Source organism: Panthera uncia, assembly GCF_023721935.1.
Source record: "Panthera uncia isolate 11264 chromosome A1 unlocalized genomic scaffold, Puncia_PCG_1.0 HiC_scaffold_17, whole genome shotgun sequence".
Taxonomy (NCBI): Eukaryota; Metazoa; Chordata; class Mammalia; order Carnivora; family Felidae; genus Panthera; species Panthera uncia.
In genome coordinates, this window is record NW_026057577.1 from 54736186 (window position 1) to 54762874 (window position 26689).

The window sequence follows — 26689 nt, forward strand, 5'->3', positions numbered from 1 at the left end:
CATTCCCCTGCTTGCATGATCTCTCTTAAAATAAATAAATAAATAAATAAACATTACCAAAATTCTATGATGTTAAAAAAAAGAATTAGAAAAATATGGTAATCTGAAGAAATGATAATAGCGTAAGAAACTTGTTAGTTCTCAAATATTACGACATGTAGGGGTATTCTAACCTGAACATTTTCAATGGACTCTCACAAGAAGAAAAATGATCCAAGATGTCTTTACACTTTTATTAATATGCAAACCTTTCCAGGTGCTTCCTTTTCAGATATTTAAAATTTTTACTTGAACAAGAACACATGCATAGTACGCATTTCAAAAGGTGCCAAAGAGCACATGTGGTTCAGAGTCCCCCTTTCTTCTCAGTTCACTAGCCCCACGATTTTTCTTCCCACAGACAACTGTTAACCAGTTTCCCATGTATTCTAAAGATATTTAAGACTCTATACATTTAAAATAAGAAAATATCAAAAAAGCAAGATTGTATCTCCCAAAGTCTAACACTTATGAGAGTAATTTTTATCACAGTTTGGTTCCTCTACCCAGATGACCCAAGCCACGGAGTCAAAAAGCTTCTTTGGGTGCCTAGGTTAATGACAGATAGGCAAAGAATAAGATGGCAATCACAGGATTAAGATAGACCCTTGAGGGGTGCCTCGATGGCTTACTGGTTGAGTTGGACTCTTGATTTTGGCTCAGGTCATGATCCCAGGGTCAGGAGACTGAGCCCTGTGTTGAGCTCTGCACTGGTGTGGAGCCTGCTTAAGATTCTCTCTCATTCTGTCTCCTTTGTCCTTCCCTCATGCACACATGCATCCTCTCTCAAAAAGACAGACAGACCCTTGAGAACTCTTGCCAAGTTTCCTTTTTTAAATTTATTCAGGGGAGGGGGGGACAGAGAAAGAGAGAGAATCCCAAGTAGGCTCTGTACTGACATGGTGGCTCTATCTAAGGAATCCTGAGATCATGACCTGAGCAGAAATCAAGAGTCAGATGTTCAACCAATGTGCCATCCAGGTGCTCCCCAAGTTTCTCTTATAAAAATCTTTCTTACAAAAAAAAAAATAAAAATCTTCATGACAATGTAGCAAAAGGTTAAGTATATCCTATTTAAAATAATCAGCCACCAAATCAACATTTGATTCATTTTTTGTTCTAAGACTTACCATAGTTACAGTTTTACCTATGCTAAATTTTATGAAATTTAAAATAAACCTCTTTCATAATTTTATATTTTGGTCACAAGATAAGTTCCAAAGTAAATGGGGGAAGGTACCAGGACATTAAGTTCTTGTTTTAAGTAGATACCCTTTAGCCTGGCCTTTTCAGGACCATTTATCAATCTTTTTTTAATCCTTACTTCCCTTTAGTTAACTGTTATTTATACAAAGGTAGAAGTATTGACTGAAAGATGAGTTTTACATTTACGTTAATAAAAAGAAAGCCAGAGATTCAATGTGGTTTAATTCAAAAACGCCTTTATTACAATGGCAAAAAAGTATTTTATCTAACTACAGTAGTTTGAGTTCTATTTTTTCTTACAATAGTAAACACACATCTTAAGTAGCAACTCATAAAGCGTGTATTAAAATAGGCCCTCGCGCCCATATAAGATAAAATATGAATGTGGCTTAATAATATGAACAAATACCTATTAAATTATTAAGAAAACAAGGTTTTAGAATGTTAGCTCTTCGCATTCCACATAGAACTTCCAATGTTGATCCATTATATGGCATGGGAGAAATTCTTGATCGCTGATTAATAGAACTTCTTTTATTTGTAGATAATGTGGGATGCTTTGCATTGACTCTCTGGAAGTTCCTATTTAAAGAAGAACCAACAAATTAAACCCTATTTTAAAAAAAATAATATTTAAATTTGCTTATTACAAATCTTAGACCCTAGTCAAGTCTACTGAGCACAAAATGAGATTTCTGACCAAGTCATAATTCACTCACTCCATTTTCCATACCCAAGATAAAGCTATAAATCAGCATTGACTTATCTTGGGAAAAAGAAGCCTGTCTGCAGTATAAAACAGCAAGGCAAGAAAAGGATGACTGCAGCTTCTGAAGGTGGTTATATAAACCCCTCTGTGCCATAATTTCCAGTAAATTGAGAATGAAACAGTAGTGAGGACTAAATGGGATAATGCGTGTCAAATGATTGGCTACTGAGTAGCATATAGCAAATATTCAATAAATATAAGCTGCTATTATTATTGTTATTTCTTACTGAAAATAGTATTAGGCTGGAAGACAGATAATCAGTTTTCTAGGCCACACAAACTTGTGTTGTCTCATGCAAGTTTTATGGCTTCTCCGGCCCAGTACAACTCGGAAAATAGCCACAGTGTGAACATTTGGCTCTTCTCGTTCCTCCTCGTCCCCAAAAAAGACCGCACAGCTAACTAATGAACCATTCTACTCATGCAAGAAGTAGGAAGAAACCCATTTTCCTCAAGCGAGATCACCAAATATTAGATATTCTGCACAAATCTCCTTAAACTGAATTGCTAGCTTCATCACTAGGCAAAAGGACAGGCTCATGCACCTATTCATGTTATCTAGTGGCCTAAATTAGCACTTCAAAATGACAAGCTAATTAGTTAGGTTAAAAATAATTTTAACTTTTACTTTTCTTTCTCCTGTAACATTTTAAAAAATTCCCTTAATAGATCGTAAGTAAAAATAATCAGACTCATTATTTTAACTGATAGTTCACTCCTCAAACATCACTAACCTACGTACTCCTTTCATTCAACCCATGTTACCTCTCTGGTTCTCAGTTTCATCATCTGTAAAATAGGTCCAAGACTAGATGATATAGAAATTTCACTTCTTTGCTTACTCTAGTTATAAATGGGAATGAATATATATATATATATATATATATATATATATATATATAATTTTCCCTTTGATTGGAATTATACTTCTTGGTCAGAAGTGTATATATATACATACACATTCTCATTCTGAACAAGAAGTATAATTCCAGTCAAAGGGAAAATGATTAGGAATTATTTTAATAGATTGTAAAAGTACATCTGCTATAGTTACACTGGGGAAAAAATTCAATTACAGCTATTTAAATACAAAATTCAATGCCTTTTTAAAATAAAAGGATTCTAAAGGCTAAACATGGTGGTAGAGTATTAGGTGATTTGATATTTAAAACTAAATTAATAGTATGAGATAGATTTATATTGATAAGATCAAGAGCCATCTGTGAAAACTATACTGGAATCAAGAAACAGACTTGGACATTATATTTTGAAGTTTAAATTATTTAAGCCCTTTCTTTATGGGAAAATAAATTTTATACGTGGTTTCTTAAGCTGAACTGGGTTTGAGACAGTTGACTTTATATGTAAAGTGTTCATGTTTTTTTCTGTGTTGTACAGACATCAGGTCTGGAGTTTTACTAATAAGAAACTCATCAAAGGCCTAAGGTCTGTAAAACAATCTGGCAGAGGGCCTGGCACACGGCAGGTGCTCAACAGATAAATTAGTTTTTTTCTCTTTTCTCCCCTATCAGTGGATATATATCCTCCACTTTAAGAATTAGGTCAAAGTTAATCATGATACTAGGATGAAAAAAATTATGATTAAAGTAATGAAAAACAATCAAGAATCATCAACAGGAGCTGAAATAAACACCTTCTGCTCTGTTATCAGGCACCCATCTTCCTTAGGTGTTTAAGTTTGAAGAAGTTCTTAACCACATAAAACAGAAGCACCTGTGAATGTTTGTGCTCTCTGTTACACATACTTTTACAGAGCAATGAAGCACAGTAATAGCACTGGAATGAACAAAACACTTTCTTTAAAGTAATTTATTTACAACATATTATCAGTAGGTCAAGGACAGTTTTTAGCAAAATCAAAAAAGAGTCTTTTTTTTTTTCTGAAAAAGCATGTTCTATTTTCAAATGAAGAAATGATGAAAGAAAATGATATAATTAATATGCATTAAATGATGGCTTGGGAAAAGAAAGACTTCAGGAGATACTCTTTTTTTCTTAGATGAATACATTTGACATAATTTTCTTTGAGTGTTTTAACTACTGTGCTGACAGGGGACATAGATACATATAAGTAAGATTGGCTTTCTGAGTAAATAATGAATTGTGATCTACATTAACAGATTTTTTTTAAGTACTGTAAAAAAGATTGATATGTCTGTACACCGTGATCACAAATTATGTAGAAGTTTGGGAATGTTCATTTTTTCCTTCCAATTTATTCTGAAATATCAGTGAAGATTTCCTCAATAACACAAGAAACTACAGCCAAGCAGGCAGAGGCTTAAGAGGAAGTTGTGAAATTTCAAGGGAAAATGCACCATAGATTCACTCCATTTTATAGCTTCTAAGGACTTTAGCGATATATATATATCAGGATTTCACCAACAGAATTTCATTTTTTTTTTTAGAAATAATTATTTTATTAATTGTCCATTGATAATTAAATTCATTGTTAATTTATATTCATATTTTTCCCACACTATTTTTTTTTCAGTATATGAAATTTATTGTCAAATTGGTTTCCATACAACACCCAGTGCTCATCCCAAAAGGTGCCCTCCTCAATACCCATCACCCACCCTCCCCTCCCTCCCACCCCCCCCTCCCTCCCACCCCCCATCAACCCTCAGTTTGTTCTCAGTTTTTAACAGTCTCTTATGCTTTGGCTCTCTCCCACTCTAACCTCTTTTTTTTTTTTTTTCTTCCCCTCCCCCATGGGTTTCTGTTAAGTTTCTCAGGATCCACATAAGAGTGAAACCATATGGTATCTGTCTTTCTCTGTATGGCTTATTTCACTTAGCATCACACTCTCCAGTTCCATCTACGTTGCTACAAAGGGCCATATTTCATTCTTTCTCATTGCCACGTAGTACTCCATTGTGTATATAAACCACAATTTCTTTATCCATTCATCAGTTGATGGACATTTAGGCTCTTTCCATAATTTGGCTATTGTTGAGAGTGCTGCTATAAACATTGGGGTACAAGTGCCCCTATGCCTCAGTACTCCTGTATCCCTTGGATAAATTCCTAGCAGTGCTATTGCTGGGTCATAGGGTAGGTCTATTTTTAATTTTCTGAGGAACCTCCACACTGTTTTCCAGAGCGGCTGCACCAGTTTGCATTCCCACCAACAGTGCAAGACGGTTCCCGTTTCTCCACATCCTCTCCAGCATCTATAGTCTCCTGATTTGTTCATTTTGGCCACTCTGACTGGCGTGAGGTGATATCTGAGTGTGGCTTTGATTTGTATTTCCCTGATAAGGAGCGACGTTGAGCATCTTTTCATGTGCCTGTTGGCCATCCGGATGTCTTCTTTAGAGAAGTGTCTATTCATGTTTTCTGCCCATTTCTTCACTGCGTTATTTGTTTCTCGGGTGTGGAGTTTGGTGAGCTCTTTATAGATTTTGGATACTAGCCCTTTGTCCGATATGTCATTTGCAAATATCTTTTCCCATTCCGTTGGTTGCCTTTTAGTTCTGTTGGTTGTTTCCTTTGCTGTGCAGAAGCTTTTTATCTTCATAAGGTCCCAGTAATTCATTTTTGCTTTTAATTCCCTTGCCTTTGGGGATGTGTCGAATAAGAGATTGCTACGGCTGAGGTCAGAGAGGTCTTTTCCTGCTTTCTCCTCTAGGGTTTTGATGGTTTCCTGTCTCACATTCAGGTCCTTTATCCATTTTGAGTTTGTTTTTGTGAATGGTGTGAGAAAGTGGTCTAGTTTCAACCTTCTGCATGTTGCTGTCCAGTTCTCCCAGCACCATTTGTTAAAGAGACTGTCTTTTTTCCATTGGATGTTCTTTCCTGCTTTGTCAAAGATGAGTTGGCCATACATTTGTGGGTCTAGTTCTGGGGTTTCCAGAATTTCATTTTTTAAGGATGGTGTTCGTATGATTAAAATCTTTAAAAAAAAATTTTTTTTTTACATTTATTTATTTTTGAGAGACAGAGCCAGACAAAGTGAGAGTGGGGGAGGGGCAGAGAGAGAGGGAGACACAGGATCTGAAGCAGGCTCCAGGCTCTGAGCTGTCAGCACAGAGCCTGACACGGGGCTTGAACTCACGGAGGGCGAGATCATGACCTGAGCCGAAGTAGGACGTTCAACGGACTGAGCCACCCAGGTGCCCCTGATTAAAATCTTTAATTACACATAGCATATACCTTCAAATCTGTTAATGTACCATATTCTAGCACTCTGGAGTCCACCAACACATTCACCTGAGTTACCAACATGACTAGTTTTTGTGCGGGACTAAGAATAAAGCTCTTCCATCATCTCTGATTCATTGGATAAAGTCTCAAAACAGCAAGATTAAAAACTTTTATCACTAATCTTCGTGACTCAGGATTTTTTTTTTTTTTTTGAGAGAAAGAGAGAGGGATTGAGTATGCGTGTGCCCAAGTGGGAGTGGGAGAGGGACAGAGAGACTGGGAGAGAGAGAATCCCGACACTGGACTCGATCTTATGACCGAAATCATGACCTGAGCTGAAATCAAGAGTCAGATGCTTAATTAAATGAGCCACCCAGGAGCCCCCAGGAAATTCTTGATACCATGATTCCAAATGATATGAAGAAATAAATTAGTTATTGAGTTTGCTATTTGTCCCATGAAATGCTGACATCATCTGATTAAAGAGGTTTAGGAAATGTTACCAAAGCTAAACAGATTTATTATTTATCATGAAGAGGGGGAAGTAGAAGGATATAGCTCTCTTTTAAGTATCTGGTTGAAAAAATGTGAAGGGCCATTAGTCTTCTATCTCACAGTCAGATGTTGAAGATTCAGATAAAGGAGATAATATTACCTAACCGAAATCCTATTTACAATCTGTTGAATTCTCCACAACAAATTCCATTAAGCCTGTGAGATCTAGGCATGTCTACTTATTAGGACAGTCAATCACAAGTAAATTCAGTTTTAAATTAGCAGTCCTTTGGATCATATTCATGCATCCATTAATTCATTATTATTTGATGAACATTATTCAATGAACATTTACTGGCAAGCTATTGTGCTAGTCTTTGGGGAATATAATAAGGAGGAAAAGCCCAGAAAAGTCTCTCTGAACTCAAAGATCTCAGTCCATCAGGGGGTTAAGATTAGGTAGCCAGCAATTATTTATAATATAGAGTGCTGGGGCACCTGGGTGGCTCAGTCAGTTGGGCGTCCGACTTTGGCTCAGGTCACGATCTCACGGTTTGTGAGTTCGAGCCCCGCGTCAGGCTCTGTGCTGACAGCTCAGGGCCTGGAGCCTGCTTTGGATTCTGTGTCTCCCTCTCTCTCTGCCCCTCCCCTGCTCATGCTCTGTCTCTCTGTCTCTCTCTCCATAATGAATAAACGTTAAAAAAAATTTATAATATAGAGTGTTATGCATAAGATTTGACCATCTATTTGCACAACAGTATGTAAGAATCTATATAGTTCTTATAGAGAACAAACTGATGGTTACCAGAGGGCAGATGGGTGGAGGGATGTGTTAAAAGGTGGCGGGGATTAAGGAGGGTACTTGTGATGAGCACCAGGTGTTGTATGGAAGTATTGAATCACTATGTTGTACACTTGAAACTAATACTACACTGTATGTCGACTACTTGGAATTTAAGTAAAAACTTTAAAAAAAGTAAATGAAACTGGAGAGTTTCTCTTTTTTTTACCTTGTCCAAATTTCATTTTTTCCAACACCTATTTGCTTGGTTCCTATACTAGGTCATCTAAACAAGGCGCATCTGCAAGTCAAAGGGAGTGCTACTAATAAATTTGCTGGATTAAGGAATGCCCTGGTCCAGCTGGGATGCATAATCACCCTAGGTTTGGGAAATGTAATAGGTCTTCCTAATTTCTTTACTCCCAGAAAGCACTATTCTGAAGAGTGTGACCGTTAAAAAGTGTAAGAGAACAGATTATGTTCATGATATGAAGCAGGCTGATGAAATCTGTAAGGCCTTGTTTTTCCTTCAAACTTTGTGTATCCTAGAATGTCAGATCCACAATTTCCATGACATTTTGATATGCAAAAGAGGGAAAAAGATTTTCTCTTGAATGGTTCGCTTGTAATAAGGTTATAGAGTTTACATTTTTCTAATCTGCCAGGTTGTTGGATTTCTGTCAGGTACTACAAAACCAGGTACAGAAGAGTCCTAAATTAAAGAGGTTCAAATAAAGTTCCAACAGCAGCCTACAGAATGCCAGCAGAGACCTGCAGCATCCTAGGCCCAGATGAAGGCAGCAAGAAGTTGGCTGGCATATCGGCACTCCGTAGTTCTCAAATTAGTGTTAACACTGTATGAAATATCTAAAGGAAAGAAAATTCAGTATTTCTGTAAACAGTGTTTACGATTTAGAAATTTGTTTATATTGCAGGCAACAGAAGCAGCAGTTCAGAACCCATTTTTTATTTCATGCTCACTTAGCAGGGGAACCATGAGCCCTCTGAGGAAGGAGAGAAATGGCTAGGGTTGGAAATGCCTGCCTAGAGCTAGGAAACCTGAGGAGCAGATAACTTCTGTGAAATAGGAAATAGGGAAGATCCTGTATTTCTGCTCTGATTCTTGAGGTTAGAAACCAGGAGGATAAAGGGTTTGCTTGACTTTCCTGTGTGTGTGTGTGTGTGTGTGTGTGTGTGTGTGTGTGTGTGTGAGAGAGAGAGAGAGAGAGAGAGAGAGAGAGAGAGAGACTGAGAGACAGAGACGCAATGTGAGCAAGCATGAGAATGGGTATGCTTTGGGATAGAGGTGAAGGGCTGACTATCAAGAGTTTTCAAATTATTATCTGCATAAGAAATCAGACACTGCTAGTCATTCAAAGTCTATAGTCAGGCTACATAAGAATCACTTAAAAAAATTCAGGTTCCTGGACCCCACTCCAAGATTTGATTAGGTAGATCTGCAGTCAGAATTAGAAACCAAAGACCATGAATTATGACAATAACTTCTTTCAGTTTAAACCCTTTAACTTCTCCACAATTTCTGTTTTACCAGATCTATTCTCCCAGAATGATGAAAAGCACTCTTGAGGCTATCTTCACAAAAATGGGGAAAATGCATCCTATTCTAAAGCCAGTTTTTGAGACAAAGAAGGACCCTAGGAGGTTACAGTGGATTAGGTATAAAGTTAGGAAAGGAAAGTCCTTGGAATTATTAAGGTTTGTCGTAGGAAGCATGGCCCTGGGGAGACTCTGGTTAGGGGCTTAATGATAGTAATCCCTGTTTGGTTGTTGATTCTGGTTATCACAGAATTATCATCTTCTATATTGTACTTCCATTTCTGCTTATACTGTCCCCAACTGGTCTGAGGCAGGGACACTGGGGGAAAAAGCAAAGGGTAACAGAGACTTAGTTATATTCGTTTTATAGAAATGTGTGCAGCCTCTTCCCAGATTTCAAAATCTGCTGCTTAACGATGAAGACGACATTCTCTTCAGCTTTCTTGGGTTAAAGTTGATTCCACCAGATAAAGCACATTAGTTTACACTAACAAGCAAAGATTTATTTTAGTACTTGATTTTAGAAAACTAACCAAATCATTGCCTGCAGGAAGGAAAAAAGTGCCATTTTTCCTTTTATATGACAGTTAAAAATCTACCCAAAGTAAGTATAATATAGATTTAGAGAATGGAATTGTGAGAAAAGGTGTCATTTAAAAAATTCTCCTAGAATCACCTATGCTTAAAAATGGAGTGCTATAAACAAACCAACAGAAAATAAGTGTTGGTGAGGATGTGGGGAAATTGGAACCCTTGTATGTTGCTTGTGGACATGTAAATGACTCAGTTGCTGTGGAAAACGGTTTGGCTGTTCCTCAAAAACTTCAACATATAATTACCACATGATGCAGCAATTCCACTCCTAGGTATACATCCAAAAGAACTAAAACCAGGTTAAAATATACGTATAGACATGCTCACAGCAGCACTACTTCCAAAAAAGGGAAACTGAATGTCCTTCAGGGCAAGATCCTTAAAAGCATTATGCTAAATGAAAGATGTCAGACACAAAAGGTTATATATTATATGATTCCATTTATATGATACATTCAGAACAGGCAAATTCATACAGACAGAAAGTAGACCGAGGGGAGCAATTGTTGAATGGGTGTGGAGTTTCTTTTTGGGTAATGAAAGTTGTTTTGGAACTACACAGAGGTGGTGGTTGCTCACCACTGTGAGTGTACTAGATGCCACTGAATTGTTCACTGTAGAATGGTTATTTGAATGTTACATGAATGAAAATACAAAACAAGGAGTGCTTTCTCAGTAGCTTTGGGCACTTTCCTCACAACTAAGAAATGGGTGTTGGTCTGCACGTACCTGGAAGACAAGGTTGATGTTGCTGAGGCGCCATGTTTGGCTCTGAGGGTACGGGTATTTCCTCAGAAACATACTTTACAAGCTCTTTCCCCAGATATGTTACCTGCACACAAGTAAGCACAGAATTCAAAAGTTCTACATTTCAAAAGAAGCAAATACACGTCTCTCTTGCAAACTGTAACTTTGGTAAAGTACTGACTGTTGTCTATCACAGACTGGCAAACCATAGTCCATAGACAAATCTGGCCTGCCCCCTTTGTTTGTAAGTAAAGTTTTATTAGAACACAAAGATACCCATTCATTTACTTACTATCAATGGATGCTTTTATGCTACACCATCATTGAATATTGGTGACAAAGACCATATGCCCATGAAGCCTGAAATCTTTATTATTTGGCCCTTCAGAGAAGAAATTTGTTACCCCTGCTTTTTATCATTAAACCTCTTTCCATTCACTTAGTAAACAACCATTAAACCAGCATGGGCTACTTTATAGTGTTAAAGAAGTAGCGTTGTACTAATAAAATTAAACCACAAAAGTAATAGTACTTTTCAAGAAATAAGACATTTAACTGTTCAGATTAATATCATTTCAGGGCTATGCATCCAATTTTTTTGGCTTTTTCTGGCTTGTTTGTGAACTTAGCTATTGTTTATCAGCCTTGAAGGTCAGATCTTAGAGATCCCTGCACACAAATGGGCTGGGCTGAGGCACACTGGCAAACATTTGCCACAGGGTCCTTGGGTTCTCCACTCTTTGTTCCAGGGTGGCCTAATAATATGCCTCAGAAGCTAGGCTCACTGTGGCTGAACCATCCAGTCTCAACTCGAACATCCCTTCCTCCAGGATGCTTTCTTAGAACTTCTAGAAACTTAGCCAATAACCTTCCTCTAGACCCCCATAATTTCTGTGCTTATTTTTCTGTCAAGGAACTTATCTCATTTAAATGAAATTATGTGTTAAGAGGTCTGCTTCCATTAACATAAACTCCTTGAAGACAAGGTCTGTGTCATATTCATTTTTATACTCTTAGCACTTCGCATACTGCCTGACAATTCTGGGGGGGAAAACCTCTGCAGTCTGAGCTCTTAAGCAAGATTCTTACATTCTCTGAGCCTCTGTGCATTTGTAAAACGAGTACCTCCAAGCTTATCAGGCTGTTGTGAGGATTAGAATACATGAAAAGCATTTGGCATACTGTCTAGCATGTCCTGATTGCTCAATAAAAGCTGTTATTTAACAGAATGGGGCAGACATAAGGAATCTGGAAGGTTTAGGTACCCTCTGGGCTCAATCCCATGACCAAACAAACTTGGTAATGGAAATGGAACAGATCTGTGCTAACCCATCCCCACCTGTCACAGGAGAGATGAGGCCTCTGAATGCCATCTGTCAGTTCTCCCAACAACTAACAATTAGAAACAACAGATTTTGTTCACTTGTGCCCTGATAATATCCAAAATACCTTACAGGCCTGTCAATATGCAGGCTCAGTATATTCTCACCTGCACTTCAGATTTAAAGCAGATTTTTATCAGTTAGTACTGGGTAATATAAAGTGGTAAAATTGTACCTTAGTAGCCTTAGAAGTCATGAGTCCGCATAGGTCTTAAACTTAGCACTAGGGGTAATTCAGACATAGAACACAGCTTTAAGAAAATCCACGGAGTTAAAGATCTAGTTTCTTCAAAATGGGGGTAATTTATTGAATGAGGATAATAATATATAGGCCTAAACTGAACAGGCACTAGTCACTCCTGGAAACTGTCCATTTCATAATAGTGTCTGCGCTCTAGTTGTCTAAAGCATAAGAGCCAACAGTCATCATATTTGCATAAATCAAACTCTGAATCCTAAACTAAATCTTGAATCCAAATCTAGCTCATATGCCTGCTCTGATAGAGGCATGTAGGATGAGCTGTTGGTGAGGTTTTTAGGGTCTTGGGCTACATAGCTGCCAGCAATCTTGACAACTTTACCACTCAAAACCCATTGTGATGAGGGGCAGCTGATGGGATGCCACCTCCCCCCTGAGGAAAACAGTAATAAAGCCGGAGTTAGGGTAAGATGCGTGCTGTGAGGGTTACCTGCAGGTTGTGGTGGTCCTGCTTTTCTAAAATGTATAACTACAGGAGTGCTTCATCCGAAGGTCACTGATGCTTTCCTTGAGGCTCTTAGGTAGAAGGTCCATTATTCTTCAGAAATTAGTTCATTGTGATTTCCTAATATTATACTTGGGAAAGAAATGGTGTGCATTTGTGTGTGTGTGTGTGTGTGTGTGTGTGTGTGTGTGTGAGGTAGATGCATGATTCAGTTAGCCACTATTCTGGAAATGTAGTTAATCAGCCAAGTGAAATTATTAATTAACTTTATTTTGGTATGGTCTCTGAAGAAATAAAGTACAATCTCAATTGTCATTAACTGCAGTAACAAATGTGTCTCTATACCTTATGTTCTAACGCATCAAGAGAAAATATAAAACATAACCTGCCTTTGAACATTAAAGAGGTGTCCAAGAATTTACTTCCCTGCGGGGGCTCTATTTTATTTGAAAGTATCAGTCCATTTTTCGTATGTCTTCAGGAAAACCATTTGTTGGTACTGACTAATGGGAATCTGTTCATGGATGATCAAATGACTGTTTTACTTCCATTTCAAGTTTTATGAAGCAAGTCTTAACAAATTTACACTATCCCAAAAGGAAGAAAGAGGAAAGGAAAATTGTTTTTGTTGGAGGATGGGAGAGGGGGCAGAAAAGGGCAAAGAAACAGAAGAAAACTGTAGGTTTTTCTTTTAGGTTCACTGTAACACCAAGACATAATTTGGCTAAAAAATTAAAATAATTCTCAAATATTTGAGAAGGGAGGATAAAAGTATAATAACTGCCACAAAAGACAGATCCTGGGGAAATATGATGGAAGTGAGGTTCACCTTCACACCGCCCCCCTCTTCCCAATCCCCATCCTAGAGCCTTCTCCACTTCCTTCTCCACTTCCCCCAGGCAGTCTATGTAGCTCCAGGCAAGAGAAGGGCAGTAGGCCTTTCATATTATTTACAGTCTTCAGGATTCACACCTCTTTGATATTTGTATTTTGAAAGGGCCCACATCTCCAGAGTAGAAGCAGGACTCACAGAAGTTTAAGTTAATTAAGACACTTTGGGAATGATTAATTGACCCAATGAGGCTGGCTGGCTGTCCAGATCAACAATTCCCATCACTTTCTATACTCCTACCTCAACCTTTCCCTACCTTGATATTCCTAATCATGGTGGTGGGAGGAATTATTTTAGAAAGTGTGTAGGGTGAGGGGTAACCACAGAGAAAAGTTAATACTAGATCCAAAACAGTGAATTTATAAGGGTCGAAACTCAGAGAGTGAGTCATTTGGATGGAAAGTATGTTGCCCAAGAGAGCGGTCACTGCTCCTTCAGTCACTGCCCAAAATGGCAGTGTATTCTTCATCTGCAAAGATCCAGTCCTGAGCATTCACAAAATCAATGGTCACTGCCATTCTTACAATTTCCTACCATAACTGTATCACAGAAAGGCATTTTTTTCTGCTAGAAGTGAGCAATTTTTGCTGCACAAGAATGAGACTTTGCATAAATCCACAAAGACAGCTAGGTAACACTGTGTGCTCTTTTCAGTTCACGGCAACTGGTTTCCAATGAAAGGAATGCGGGCTCCCTTGTGTTGTAAATGTAGAAAATAATGTCCCTCTGTCCTTACTTGTTGCAAATGTGGAAAATAATATACAGGGAACCAAAAGACCAGATTCTAATCCTAGTTCTGGCACTTACTGGCCTTGGGGGTAATCAACTCACTTAATCTCCTGTAACTCTGGTTTTACATCCATAGACAGAGAAAATAGTTAATTTTCTTGCCTCTTGGGGTTGTTGTGAAAGAATACATGTAAAAGCCTTTATAAATCACACATAACTATCCAAGTCCTAGAATTTCCACATTGGAAGGTCTTTAGAGACCATTTAGCACTACTACTTATTTCATACATAAGAAAAATGATGTTCAGAAAGGTGAAGTGACTTGATCCAGATCAGTGATTCTCACTCTAGGCTGCATATTACAATTACCTGGAAAGCTTTTTCAAATATTGCCACCTGGTCTTCAGTCAAGACTATTAGATCAGAAGGTATGGAGCTGGGGTCCTCCAGGCATTAGCAGTTTTTAAAAGCTCCTCAAGTGATTCCAATGTGTAGGCAGGATCGAAAAACATTCCCAGATCATGTAACTTATCATGAGTGGAACTGGGAACCAGCCTGGTCTCCTGTCTCCCTCCCAGAGATCACTCTGCCATATCAGGATGATACCTAATAGTCAGGAGACTGCAGGAGTGAGAGGGATCAGTGATGCCCAGTGGGAGTAAGCATCAGAATTCCCTGTATAGCAGCCCAGCTGCTTGGGTAGGAAGTATGAGTCATCTCTGTGTCTAGTGGCTGTTGTCATTCTGTCTGAGGCAGGATAAGACCTAGTTTTCTGGCATTTCTTGCCTGACAAGCAACCACTCCGGGACCTATAGCCACACCAGCATTCTCAGAATGAGTCAGGAGAAATGTTCACATTGACCAATGTAGCCAAAACACCCTGTCACTCAGAAGCAACTGTGAATTCAGGAGTTACTTCAAGATAAGAGGAGGCAAAGGTTTCTGTGTTAAGTTTTAAAAGAGGGTTTTAAACACTGCAAAAATTTTTACTGGGGTAGTGTTTCTCAGCTTGGGGTATTTATTAAAAGTACATGAGCACCCTGTGGTAATTTTTAAGACTATTTTTTGAATATTAAAAAAAAATCTAAGCCTACTTAGATAATCTGTACAAATATCTTATACCCAATAATTCTTCTATTTTTAGCACCCACATTCGCCTTTGACTTCACTATCACCTCGGTGTTAAACCATATGACTAACTGACATGTCCAATGAGAAAAGACCATAGGCAATGTGATATATAAATGAGGCTTAAGTACAGAGTGAGGGCCAAATGATGTCACAACCAGCTATTCAAAAGCAGAAAATGCAGTAGTTCCAATAAAGAAAAAGAGTGGGAGAACTGAGTCATCACTGGGCACACTGTAGCAGAGGCATGTCGAGCTCAAAAAAACTAAACTACAGAAATCAGAACCATATTCAGGCTGTAACCATAGACTATTTCAACAAAATGATAAAATCTATCACAAGTTTGAGAAACTTTTTAATAAAAAGGGATTTCCAAGGGTAAAATGTTAATTACTAACATGCAAATATGACTTATGAATCCATGGAAAGGACTGGGCAGGGTAAATTGAAAGCAGGTGGCCTGGTGACTCCAGGGGTGGGAAATAAACAACTAGAAAAAACCTTTAAGAAAAAACCCATAAAGACTATAAAGTAGAAAAGAATCCAAGATGTATTGATGTAAGTGAGGGAACTACAACACAATTTTGGAAGCACCTGCCACAAAGGTCTAGAACACTGGAAAGCAATTTAGGGATGCAGAAGGAGAGGAGAAACTAGGAGGGAAGGTGGGCAGAGCTAAGTGGGACAAAAAAGGAGAGAAGAAACTGGGCCTTTTATTACTAGTACACTGAGGCTTACTCTAATGGCTAGTGGAGGCTGAAGGCATCTGTAATTCTGTTTAACAGTAATGGTGGACGTCTGATGATTCACACTTTCCTGGGTGAATCATTCCAAGACTCTTCCCTGAAGTGTGACAATGGATATCTGGAGGTGGCTGATCTTGGCCATCAAAGGTGTCAGTCATTAATTGTCTTCAACTGGTGGTTAAACTGGGCTTACAACTCAGAAGACAGAACTGAGGGGAAGATTACTAAGTCTGGGAAGTCAGAATGAAAACAAGTGTTTCTTTTTGGGGGTTTAGCAATTGATGGATAAGACTGAGTTCAAACAAAAGTGCAGCATAACCTCTGTGGGTCTTAGGCTGCTTGCTCCTTCCTGTGGTCTTGGGGAAGATTTTCCTCCACTGCACCAGAATACTAACATATTAACTTAATTATCAATACGTCAGAGGTCCCAAATTTTCTCTAGGGAGTCACAAAGACCTGAAATCACCTGGGGGAATCCTAGGGGGGAATCAGGGCATTTGAATTTCTGAGACTAGGTGAGGAACAAGGATGGAGAGGCTCAGTCAGCTGTCCAAGTCTGCCCCTGGGGAATTCTGTTAAACAAGAGTTGTAGGGGAAAGCACGTAGCATATTGTATTAAGGATATATGAGGACATAAACGAGCTTGGAGAAGTTCAGATTTCTTAAAAATAATAGTTTTATCATAAAAAATGTACATTTCTATTTGAATATGCAGTTACAGATAAATTAAGAATGACCCACCTTACTCCAAGCATAATTCCAAGTCACGTAACTGTCGTCTCCTAGAAGATCCTTGAGCCAGGTGACTGGATTTTGATAAATCTGACCATTTTCTACCTTAATTTTACCACTCAATAAAACACTGGCTTTGTGAGTAGTCTCCTGAAGTGAAAAATAAAAGAAAAATTAAGAAGGAAAAATACCTGAAATATGTGAACGTCTGCTTTTGGCCAGGATGAAGTAAGAGGAGGCAGATTTGTCCTAACACGAACAAAAAATAGACAACATATATAAAGCAATAGTTTGTTAGATACCAAACAACATCAGGCAACAAAGTACAGTGATCCGTGAGAAGTGAGAAATTAATGAGGTGAGCCTTCCAAGTGTCCCAGCCATTGACTTGAGAGAATTTTCAAGTCATGGTGCAGGGAGAGGGGATCCAGGCAAAGCCTGTGGACTCCCTGAGGTGAAGAGGCAGAGCAGAGTATAGGAAGGCAAAGTGCCCAGAGTCTGTAGGACAGAGTACTGAAGAAGAGAGAAATACAAAGAGAGAGAGAGAACTCTGTAGATCTTCAGAGGGTCCTCTTTAAGTATTCAGCTGAGTAGTGATTAGAGGTAATGACACCTGGCATTCTGAAAGGGCAAAAATAGTGCCTGTTCCCAACAGAAAACCTCAAAACTGGTAGGGCACTGGTAGGGTACACAGAAGAAACTTACTTAAGTAGTGAGAAATAATTAGCCCTAGACTGAAAACATGCTCCAATCCTGCCTACCACATCTTAACAGTAAGACTTAAAAGGATCAAATTGTTTCCAAGGAACTTACCTGTATTTTGGAACAAATATATAAAATGTTTACAAGACTACAAAAATATCCAGCATCCAACAAGGTAGATTTCACAATGTGTGGGATTCAATAACAAATTAACAGGCCTGCAAATAAGTAGGAAAACGCAACCCATACAGAAGAGACAAAGCAACCAACTGAAAATGACCAAGACTGATAAGAATGTTATAATCAGCAGATAAAGACATTAAGTAGTTATTATAATCATATTCTACATGCTCAAAAGTTATGTGGAGGCAGGGAAAATATTTTTTAAAAGCCTCAACTCAAAGTTCTAGAGATGCAATTACAATGTGTGAGATGAAGAGTACTAGATGGGAATAGCATGTCCAATAATAGATTAGACACTGCAAACAAAAAGATTGGAAAATTCAAAGATAAAGCAATAGGAACTGCATAAAAATGAAACACTGAGAAAAGAGAACTTAAAAAATGAACAGATCATCAGTGAATTGTGGAATGATTTCAACCAATCTGTGTGTAATAAGAGGTTAAAAAAGGAGGGGAGGGAAGAAAAAACACTTGAAGAAATAAATTGGCTGAAATTCTTCCACATCTGAGATTCAAATTTGGAACCCAGAGACTCAAGAAATCCAATAAACCCTAAGTATAAGAAACATGAACAAAATTATGCTAATGCATCTCATAATCAAAATTGTTTAAATCCAGAGATGAAGAGAAAGTCACTAAAAGCAGCCAGAAGGAGCAAAAAGACACATTATGTACAGAGGGACAAAGTTAAGGACAACAGTGTATTACTTGATGAAAACAATGCAATCAAGAACACAGTCAAGCAACATCTTTAAAGTACTCAAAGAAAAAAAACCATTCCAACCTAGAAATCTGTATCTAGCAAAAATATCTTTCAGAAATGAAGGTAAAATAAACTTTTTCACACATGCAAAAGTCAAAAGGATTCATTATCAGTAGAAGACCTTCAATACAAGAAATGTTAAAGGTAGTCCTCCAAGAGAAGAAAATGATAGCAAATGGAAATCAGGATCTGCACAAAGAAAAGAAAAACAGTAACAGTAATTACATAAGAAAGATATTTTTCTTTTTATTTAAATCTCAAGATAATTATCTGCTTAAACAAAAATAATGATGTAGTATGGAATTTATAACATTGGGTAAAATATATAACACAAAGGTCAGGAGTAGAAAAATGGAAGCATACTACTTTGCAGTTCTTATAGTATACATAAAGTGGTACAATATCACTTAAAGGCAGACTGGGGGAAGTTAAAAATATGTACTATAAACTCTAAAGCCACAACTGAGTAAAAGGAGTTGTAGCTAATAAACTAACAAAGGAGATAGAACACACACAAAAAAAAAAAATGAAAAAGTGAACAAAGAAGAGATGAGAGAAATAGAAAACAGATGTCATGTGATAAATTTAAACCTAACTATATCAGAAGTCTCCCCAAATATAAATATTCTAGAATCAACTTCTGGCATGACAATGTGAGGATCCACTCCCAGGTGAAAAAGCATTTAAAAATCATTTAAATCTCTGAAAATGGTCATAAAGGCATGCAGCAAACAGACATCTATTCAGCTAAATCTATGACAATTAGGTTAAAAAAAAAAGGGGGGGAGTCTGTGGTATGTGAACCAAGATTGCTTCCTTCCTCCCTTCCCAGTTCAGTGAGGTGCAGATTCTACTCCAGAATGTGTAGCCACAAACACAGGGCTCCCTCTCCCTACAGCCCCTAGTCAGAGGGCCACCTTCTTGTCAAGGGCAGGATATCAACATTTCTCATCCTGCCCTCAGCTATTTGTTGCTAAGGTTAAGTTGAAGGTAAGTGCAGCCAAGAGGCTGGATGCCTGGGTGGCTCAGTTGGTTCAGCATCTGACTTTGGCTCAGGTTATGATCTCATGGTGTGTGAGTTCAAGCCTGCATCGGGGTCTGTGCTGACATCTCAGAGCCTGGAGCCTGCTTCCAATTCTGTGTCTCACTCTCTCTCTGCATCTTCCCCACTTGAACTCTAGCTCTCTTTCTCAAAAATAAACATTAAAAAAAATTTTAAAGAAAAACAAAAATAAAAGAGGCAGGGGATCCCTTCTGTATAGCCTGCACTGGCGAGGTAGGGGCTCCACCTTTGGCATGGTGTCACTATGACTACTGGGACCCTGATCACCCTTGCCTGGCTTAAAAGGTGGTGGTTTCACATCAGGAGAGAGAAGCTGTAAAGGCACGAGGCTACTGTGCCTGCCTCAGCTAAATGCTCAACTACTAAAGCCGGGGTGCCGTTCAAAGAAAAGCCGCTGTGTTCTCACCCAGCTCCCGAGCTAAGGTACAGAGATTTTGCCTGGGAAAAGAAGCAAGCCTTAAAACAGATGGTTCCTAATCTCCTCCAAAGGAAATGACTTCATTTGCAACAGAACATAGAAGTTCAAGCTCAAAGGCACTTTAAAGGCAGTACAGGTTGTGGTAAAAGGCAATTGAAAGTAAATTGGTGGATTCATTGGAGATACAGGCTAAGCTGTATGCTGGCTAGTTTTCAGGAGAAAATTGGGAAAATAGATAGTAGGGCAGAGACTTCTTAAAGTCAGAACAGAACTCCAACACTGACCTCAAAAACTATCCCTTCAAAGGAGCACACATTTGATTGGATTAGTCTGTAGCAATTTATGCTTCAGGTCATTGTTGTAAACAATAGAACAATGAACCAGCAATAAGTGGAGCTTGATGGTTAGGTATGGTCAGGGAAAGAGACACAGGGAGACCTGCCAAGGCCTAAGTCCATGTGATATAATATCAAAAGTTTAACACTACAGTAGGTAAAAATAACCTCACTAAAACAATCTATCCAGTAACTAAGCAGGCACATAATAATAACAATCCTAAGAGAAGGTGGAAGCCAGTACGCAGATTTGCTATAATCCATGACCCATTTAAAAATGTCTAAAATGTCCAGTTCCAACAAAAAATGATGACAGATATGGGAAAACAGGAAAGTAAGACACATACACCAAAATAAAACAACAAAAAACATCTGTGAGAGTGACCATATGTTGGATTTAACAAAGACTTCAAAACAGCTACTATAAAAATATTGAAAGAACTAAAGGAAACCATAATTAAACAAGTAAAGAATGATGATAATGTCATATCAAATAGAAAATATCAATAAAGAGAATTTAAAAAAGAGAACCAAGTAGTAGGTATGGAATTGAAAAGTACAATAACTAAAATGAAAACTTTACTAGATGGACTTCTAGTACTAGAAAGACAAAAGAAAGGAATAGAAAATATACTGGAAACAATAATGGCTAAAAACTTCCCAAATTTATTGAAAAACATTAATCTGTACTTTTCAAAGGAGGCTCAGTGACTTCTAAGTAGGATAAACATGAAAAAGTTCATAAACAGACACATGCTGAAAGTCAAAGACAATGAGAAAATAATGTACAAAAGAGAAAAATGACTCATTACTTGCAAGGGGACCCCAAGAAGATTAACAGCCAGCTTCTTACCAGAAACAAGGGAAGTCAGAAGCAGTGGAATAATATAATCAAAGTGTACAAAGAAAAAAAGTGTCAACCAAGCATTCTATATCCAGCAAAGCTATCTTTCAAAAATGAAGTTAAATAAAAACATTCCGGAGGAAGATGGCAGTGTAGGAGGACGCTGGGCTCACCGCGTCCTGCTGATCACTTAGATTCCACCTACACCTGCCTAAATAACCCAGAAAACCACCAGAAGACTAGCAGAACGGATTCTCCAGAGCCAAGCATAGATGAGAGGTCCACGGAAGAGGGTAGGAAGGGCGGAGAGGCGGTGTGTGCTACACGGACTGGCGGGAGGGAGCCGGGGCGGAGGGGCAGCCCACCAGCAAAGAAGAGCTCGAGTCTGGCTTGCAAAAGCGGAGGGGCCGGACGGAGTGTGTTCTGACAGCAAGAGGGACTTAACATCTGGAAGGTTATAAGCTAACAGCTCTGCTCGGAGAACGGGAGGGCTGGAGGACAATGGGAGGGAGAGTTGTTGAGCCCCGGACAACAGAGCGCAGCTTGGAGGGGAACAAAGGCGCTAGCCAGCGCCATCTCCCTCGCCCATCCCCCAGCCAAAATCCCAAAGGGAACCAGTTCCTGCCAGGGAACTTGCTTGCACCGTGCAAACACCCAACGCTGTGCTTCTGCGGATCAATCCCTCCGGAGGGTCTGACTTCCTCCCGGTGCCACAGGGCCCCTCCCGAAGCGGATCTCCGAAGTAAAAGCAAGCTGAACCTGCCCCTCCCACCCCTGTGCACCTTGCTGATCCACCCCAGCTAATACGCCATCTATTACAGCACCACAAGCCTGGCAGTGTGCAAGTAGCCCAGACAGGCCACGCCACCCCACAGTGAATCCTGCCCCTAGGAGAGGGGAAGAGAAAGTACACACCAGTCTGACTGTGGCCCCAGCGGTGGGCTGGGGGCAGACATCAGGTCTGACTGTGGCCCCACCCACCAACGCAAGTCATTCAAGATAGTACAGGGGAAGTGCCCCACAGTTCCACACCACTCCAGGGACTATCCAAAATGACGAAACGGAAAAATTCCCCTCAAAAAAATGTCCAGGAAATAACGACAGCTAACGAACTGATCAAAAACTATTTAAACAATATAACAGAAAGTGAATTGAGAATAATAGTCATAAAATTAATCGCTGGGCTTGAAAACAGCATAAAGGACAGCAAAGAATCTACTGCTACAGAGATCAAGGGACTAAGGAACAGCCAGGAGGAGCTAAAAAATGCTATTAATGAGCTGCAAACTAAAATGGAGATGACCACGGCTCGGATTGAAGAGGCAGAGGAGAGAATAGGTGAACTAGTAGATAAAGTTATGGAAAAAGAAGCAGCTGAGAAAAAGAGAGATCAAAAAAATCCAGGAGTATGAGGGGAAAATTAGAGAACTAAGTGATGCACTAAAGAGAAATAATATACGCATAATTGGTATTCCAGGGGAGGAAGAGAGAGGGAAAGGTGCTGAAGGTTTACTTGAAGAAATAATAGCTGAGAACTTCCCTGATCTGGGGAAAGAAAAAGGCATTGAAATCCAAGAGGCACAGAGAACTCCCTTCAGACGTAACTTGAATCGATCTTCTGCACGACATATCATAGTGAAACTGGCAAAATACAAGGATAAAGAGAAAATTCTGAAAGCAGCTAGGGATAAACCTGCTCTAACATATAAAGGGAGACCTATAAGACTCGTGACTGATCTCTCTACTGAAACGTGGCAGGCCAGAAAGGAATGGCAGGAGATCTTCAATGTGATGAACAGAAAAAATATGCAGCCAAGAATCCTTTATCCATAAAGTCTGTCATTTAGAATAGAAGGAGAGATAAAGGTCTTCCCAAACAAACAAAAACTGAAGGAATGCATCACCACTAAACCAGCCCTACAAGAGATCCTAAGGGGGATCCTGTGAGACAAAGTACCAGAGACATCGCTACAAGCATGAAACCTATGGACATCACAATGACTCTAAACCCATATCTTTCTATAATAACACTGAATGTAAATGGACTAAATGCACCAGCCAAAAGACACAGGGTATCAGAATGGATAAAAAAACAAGACGCATCTATTTGCTGTCTACAAGAGACTCATTTTAGACCTGAGGACACCTTCAGATTGAGAGTGAGGGGATGGAGAACTATTTATCATGCTACTGGAAGCCAAAAGAAAGCTGGAGTAGCCATACTTATATCAGACAAACTAGACTTTAAATTAAAGGCTGTAACAAGAGATGAACAAGGGCATTATATAACAATCACAGGGTCTATCCATCAGGAAGAGCTAACAATTATAAATGTCTATGCGCCGAATACCGGAGCCCCCAAATATATAAAACAATTACTCACAAACCTAAGCAACCTTATTGATAAGAATGTGGTAATTTCAGGGGACTTTAACACTCCACTTACAGAAATGGATAGATCTTCTAGACACACGGTCAATAAAGAAACAAGGGCCCTGGATGATACATTGGATCAGATGGACTTGACAGATATATTTAGAACTCTGCATCCCAAAGCAACAGAATGTACTTTCTTCTCGAGTGCACATGGAACATTCTCCAAGATAGATCATATACTGGGTCACAAAACAGCCCTTCATAAGTATACAAGAATTGAAATCATACCATGCATACTTTCAGACCACAATGCTATGAAGCTTGAAATCAACCACAGGAAAAAGTCTGGAAAACCTCCAAAAGCATGGAGGTTAGAGAACACCCTTCTAAAGAATGAGTGGGTCAACCAGGCAATTAGAGAAGAAATTTAAAAATATATGGAATCAAACGAAAACGAAGATACAACAATCCAAACGCTTTGGGACGCAGCAAAGGCAGTCCTGAGAGGAAAATACATTGCAATCCAGGCCTATCACAAGAAACAAGAAAAATTCCAAATACAGAATCTAACAGCACACCTAAAGGAAATAGAAGCAGAGCAGCAAAGACACCCCAAACCCAGCAGAAGAAGAGAAATAATAAAGATCAGAGCAGAAATAAACAATATAGAATCTAAAAAAACTGTAGAGCAGATCAACGAAACCAAGAGTTGGTTTTTTGAAAAAATAAACAAAATTGATAAACCTCTAGCCAGGCTTCTCAAAAAGAAAAGGGAGATGACCCAAATAGATAAAATCATGAATGAAAATGGAATTATTACAACCAATTCCTCAGAGATACAAGCAATTATCAGGGAATACTATGAAAAATTATATGCCAACAAATTGGACAACCTGGAAGAAATGGACAAATTCCTAAACACCCACACTCTTCCAAAACTCAATCAGGAGGAAATAGAAAGCTTGAACAGACCCATAACCAGCGAAGAAATTGAATCGGTTATCAAAAATCTCCCAACAAATAAGAGTCCAGGACCAGATGGCTTCCCAGGGGAGTTCTACCAGACATTTAAAGCAGAGATAATACCTATCCTTCTCAAGCTATTCCAAAAAATAGAAAGGGAAGGAAAACTTCCAGACTCATTCTATGAAGCCAGTATTACTTTGATTCCCAAACCAGAGACCCATTAAAAAAAGAAAACTACAAGCCAATATCCCTGATGAATATGGATGCAAAAATTCTCAATAAGATACTAGCAAATCGAATTCAACAGCTTATAAAAAGAATTATTCACCATGATCAAGTGGCATTCACTCCTGGGATGCAGGGCTGGTTCAACATTCGCAAATCAATCAACGTGATACATCACATTAATAAAAGAAAAGATAAGAACCATATGATCCTGTCAATCAATGCAGAAAAGGCATTTGACAAAATCCAGCACCCTTTCTTAATAAAAACCCTTGAGAAAGTCGGGATACAAGGAACATAGTTAAACATCATCAAAGCCATTTATGAAAAGCCCACAGCTAACATCATCCTCAATGGGGAAAAACTGAGAGTTTTTTCCCTGAGATCAGGAACACGACAGGGATGCCCACTCTCACCGCTGTTGTTTAACTTAGTGTTGGAAATCCTAGCATCAGCAATCAGACAACAAAAGGAAATCAAAGGCATCAAAATTGGCAAAGATGAAGTCAACCTTTCACTTTTTGCAGATGACATGATATTATACATGGAAAACCCGATAGACTCCACCAAAAGTCTGCTAGAACTGATACATGAATTTAGCAAAGTTGCAGGATACAAAATCAATGTACAGAAATCAGTTGCATTCTTATACACTAATAATGAAGCAAGAGAAAGACAAATAAACTGATCCCATTCACAATTGCACCAAGAAGCATAAAATACCTAGGGATAAATCTAACCAAAGATGTAAAAGATCTGTATGCTGAAAACTATAGAAAGCTTATGAAGGAAATTGAAGAAGATATAAAGAAATGGAAAAACATTCCGTGCTCATGGATTGGAAGAATAAATATTGTCAAAATGTCAATACTACCCAAAGCTATCTACATATTCAATGCAATCCCAATCAAAATTGCACCAGCATTCTTCTCGAAACTAGAACAAGCAATCCTAAAATTCATATGGAACCACAAAAGGCCCCGAATAGCCAAAGTAATTTTGAAGAAGAAGACCAAAGCAGGAGGCATCACAATCCCAGACTTTAGCCTCTACTACAAAGCTGTCATCATCAAGACAGCATGGTATTGGCACAAAAACAGACACGTAGACCAATGGAATAGAATAGAAACTCCAGAACTAGACCCACAAACGTATGGCCAACTAATCTTTGACAAAGCAGGAAAGAACATCCAATGGAAAAAAGACAGTCTCTTTAACAAATGGTGCTGGGAGAACTGGACAGCAACATGCAGAAGATTGAAAGTAGACCACTTTCTCACACCATTCACAAAAACAAACTCAAAATGGATAAAGGACCTGAATGTGAGACAGGAAACCATCAAAACCCTAGAGGAGAAAGCAGGAAAAGACCTCTCTGACCTCAGCCGTAGCAATTTCTTACTCGACATATCCCCAAAGGCAAGGGAATTAAAAGCAAAAATGAATTACTGGGACCTTATGAAGATAAAAAGCTTCTTCACAGCAAAGGAAACAACCAACAAAACTAAAAGGCAACCAACGGAAAGGGAAAAGATATTTGTAAATGACGTATCGGACAAAGGGCTAGTATCCAAAATCTATAAAGAGCTCACCAAACTCCACACCCGAAAAACAAATAACGCAGTGAAGAAATGGGCAGAAAACATGAATAGACACTTCTCTAAAGAAGACATCCGGATGGCCAACAGGCACATGAAAAGACGCTCAACCTCGCTCCTCATCAGGGAAATACAAATAAAAACCAGTATCACCTCACACCAGTCAGAGTGGCCAAAATGAACAAATCAGGAGACTACAGACATTGGAGAGGATGTGGAGAAACAGGAACCCTCTTGCACTGGTGTGAGAATGCAAATTGGTGCAGCCACTTTGGAAAACAGTGTGGAGGTTCCTCAAAAAATTAAAAATAGACCTACCCTATGACCCAGCAATAGCACTGCCAGGAATTTACCCAGGGGATACAGGAGTACTGATGCATAGGGGCACTTGTACCCCAATGTTTATAGCAGCACTCTCAACAATAGCCAAATTATGGAAAGAGACTAAATGTCCATCAACTGATGAATGGATAAAGAAATTGTGGTTTATATACACAATGGAGTACTACGTGGCAATGAGAAAGAATGAAATATGGCCCTTTGTA

General features: G+C 38.8%; 1 protein-coding gene across 2 annotated transcripts in view; it reads right to left on the bottom strand.

Moving 5' to 3' along the window:
• Positions 1-1464: 1464 nt before the first annotated feature.
• Positions 1465-26689, bottom strand: part of ANKRD31 (ankyrin repeat domain 31) — a 136068-nt gene continuing 110843 nt past the window's right edge. Inside the window, exons 22-24 of one of the 2 annotated variants that reach the window (XM_049649643.1) lie at positions 16681-16821; positions 10341-10443; positions 1465-1827 (exon numbers count right to left, since the gene is read on the bottom strand). In XM_049649643.1, coding sequence (XP_049505600.1) covers positions 1682-1827; positions 10341-10443; positions 16681-16821 — 390 coding nt within the window. In that variant the 3' untranslated portion in view covers positions 1465-1681. Of the gene's footprint in view, positions 1828-9086; positions 9337-10340; positions 10444-16680; positions 16822-26689 lie in introns of those variants that run through there. The other variant, XM_049649644.1, reaches the window with a different exon arrangement.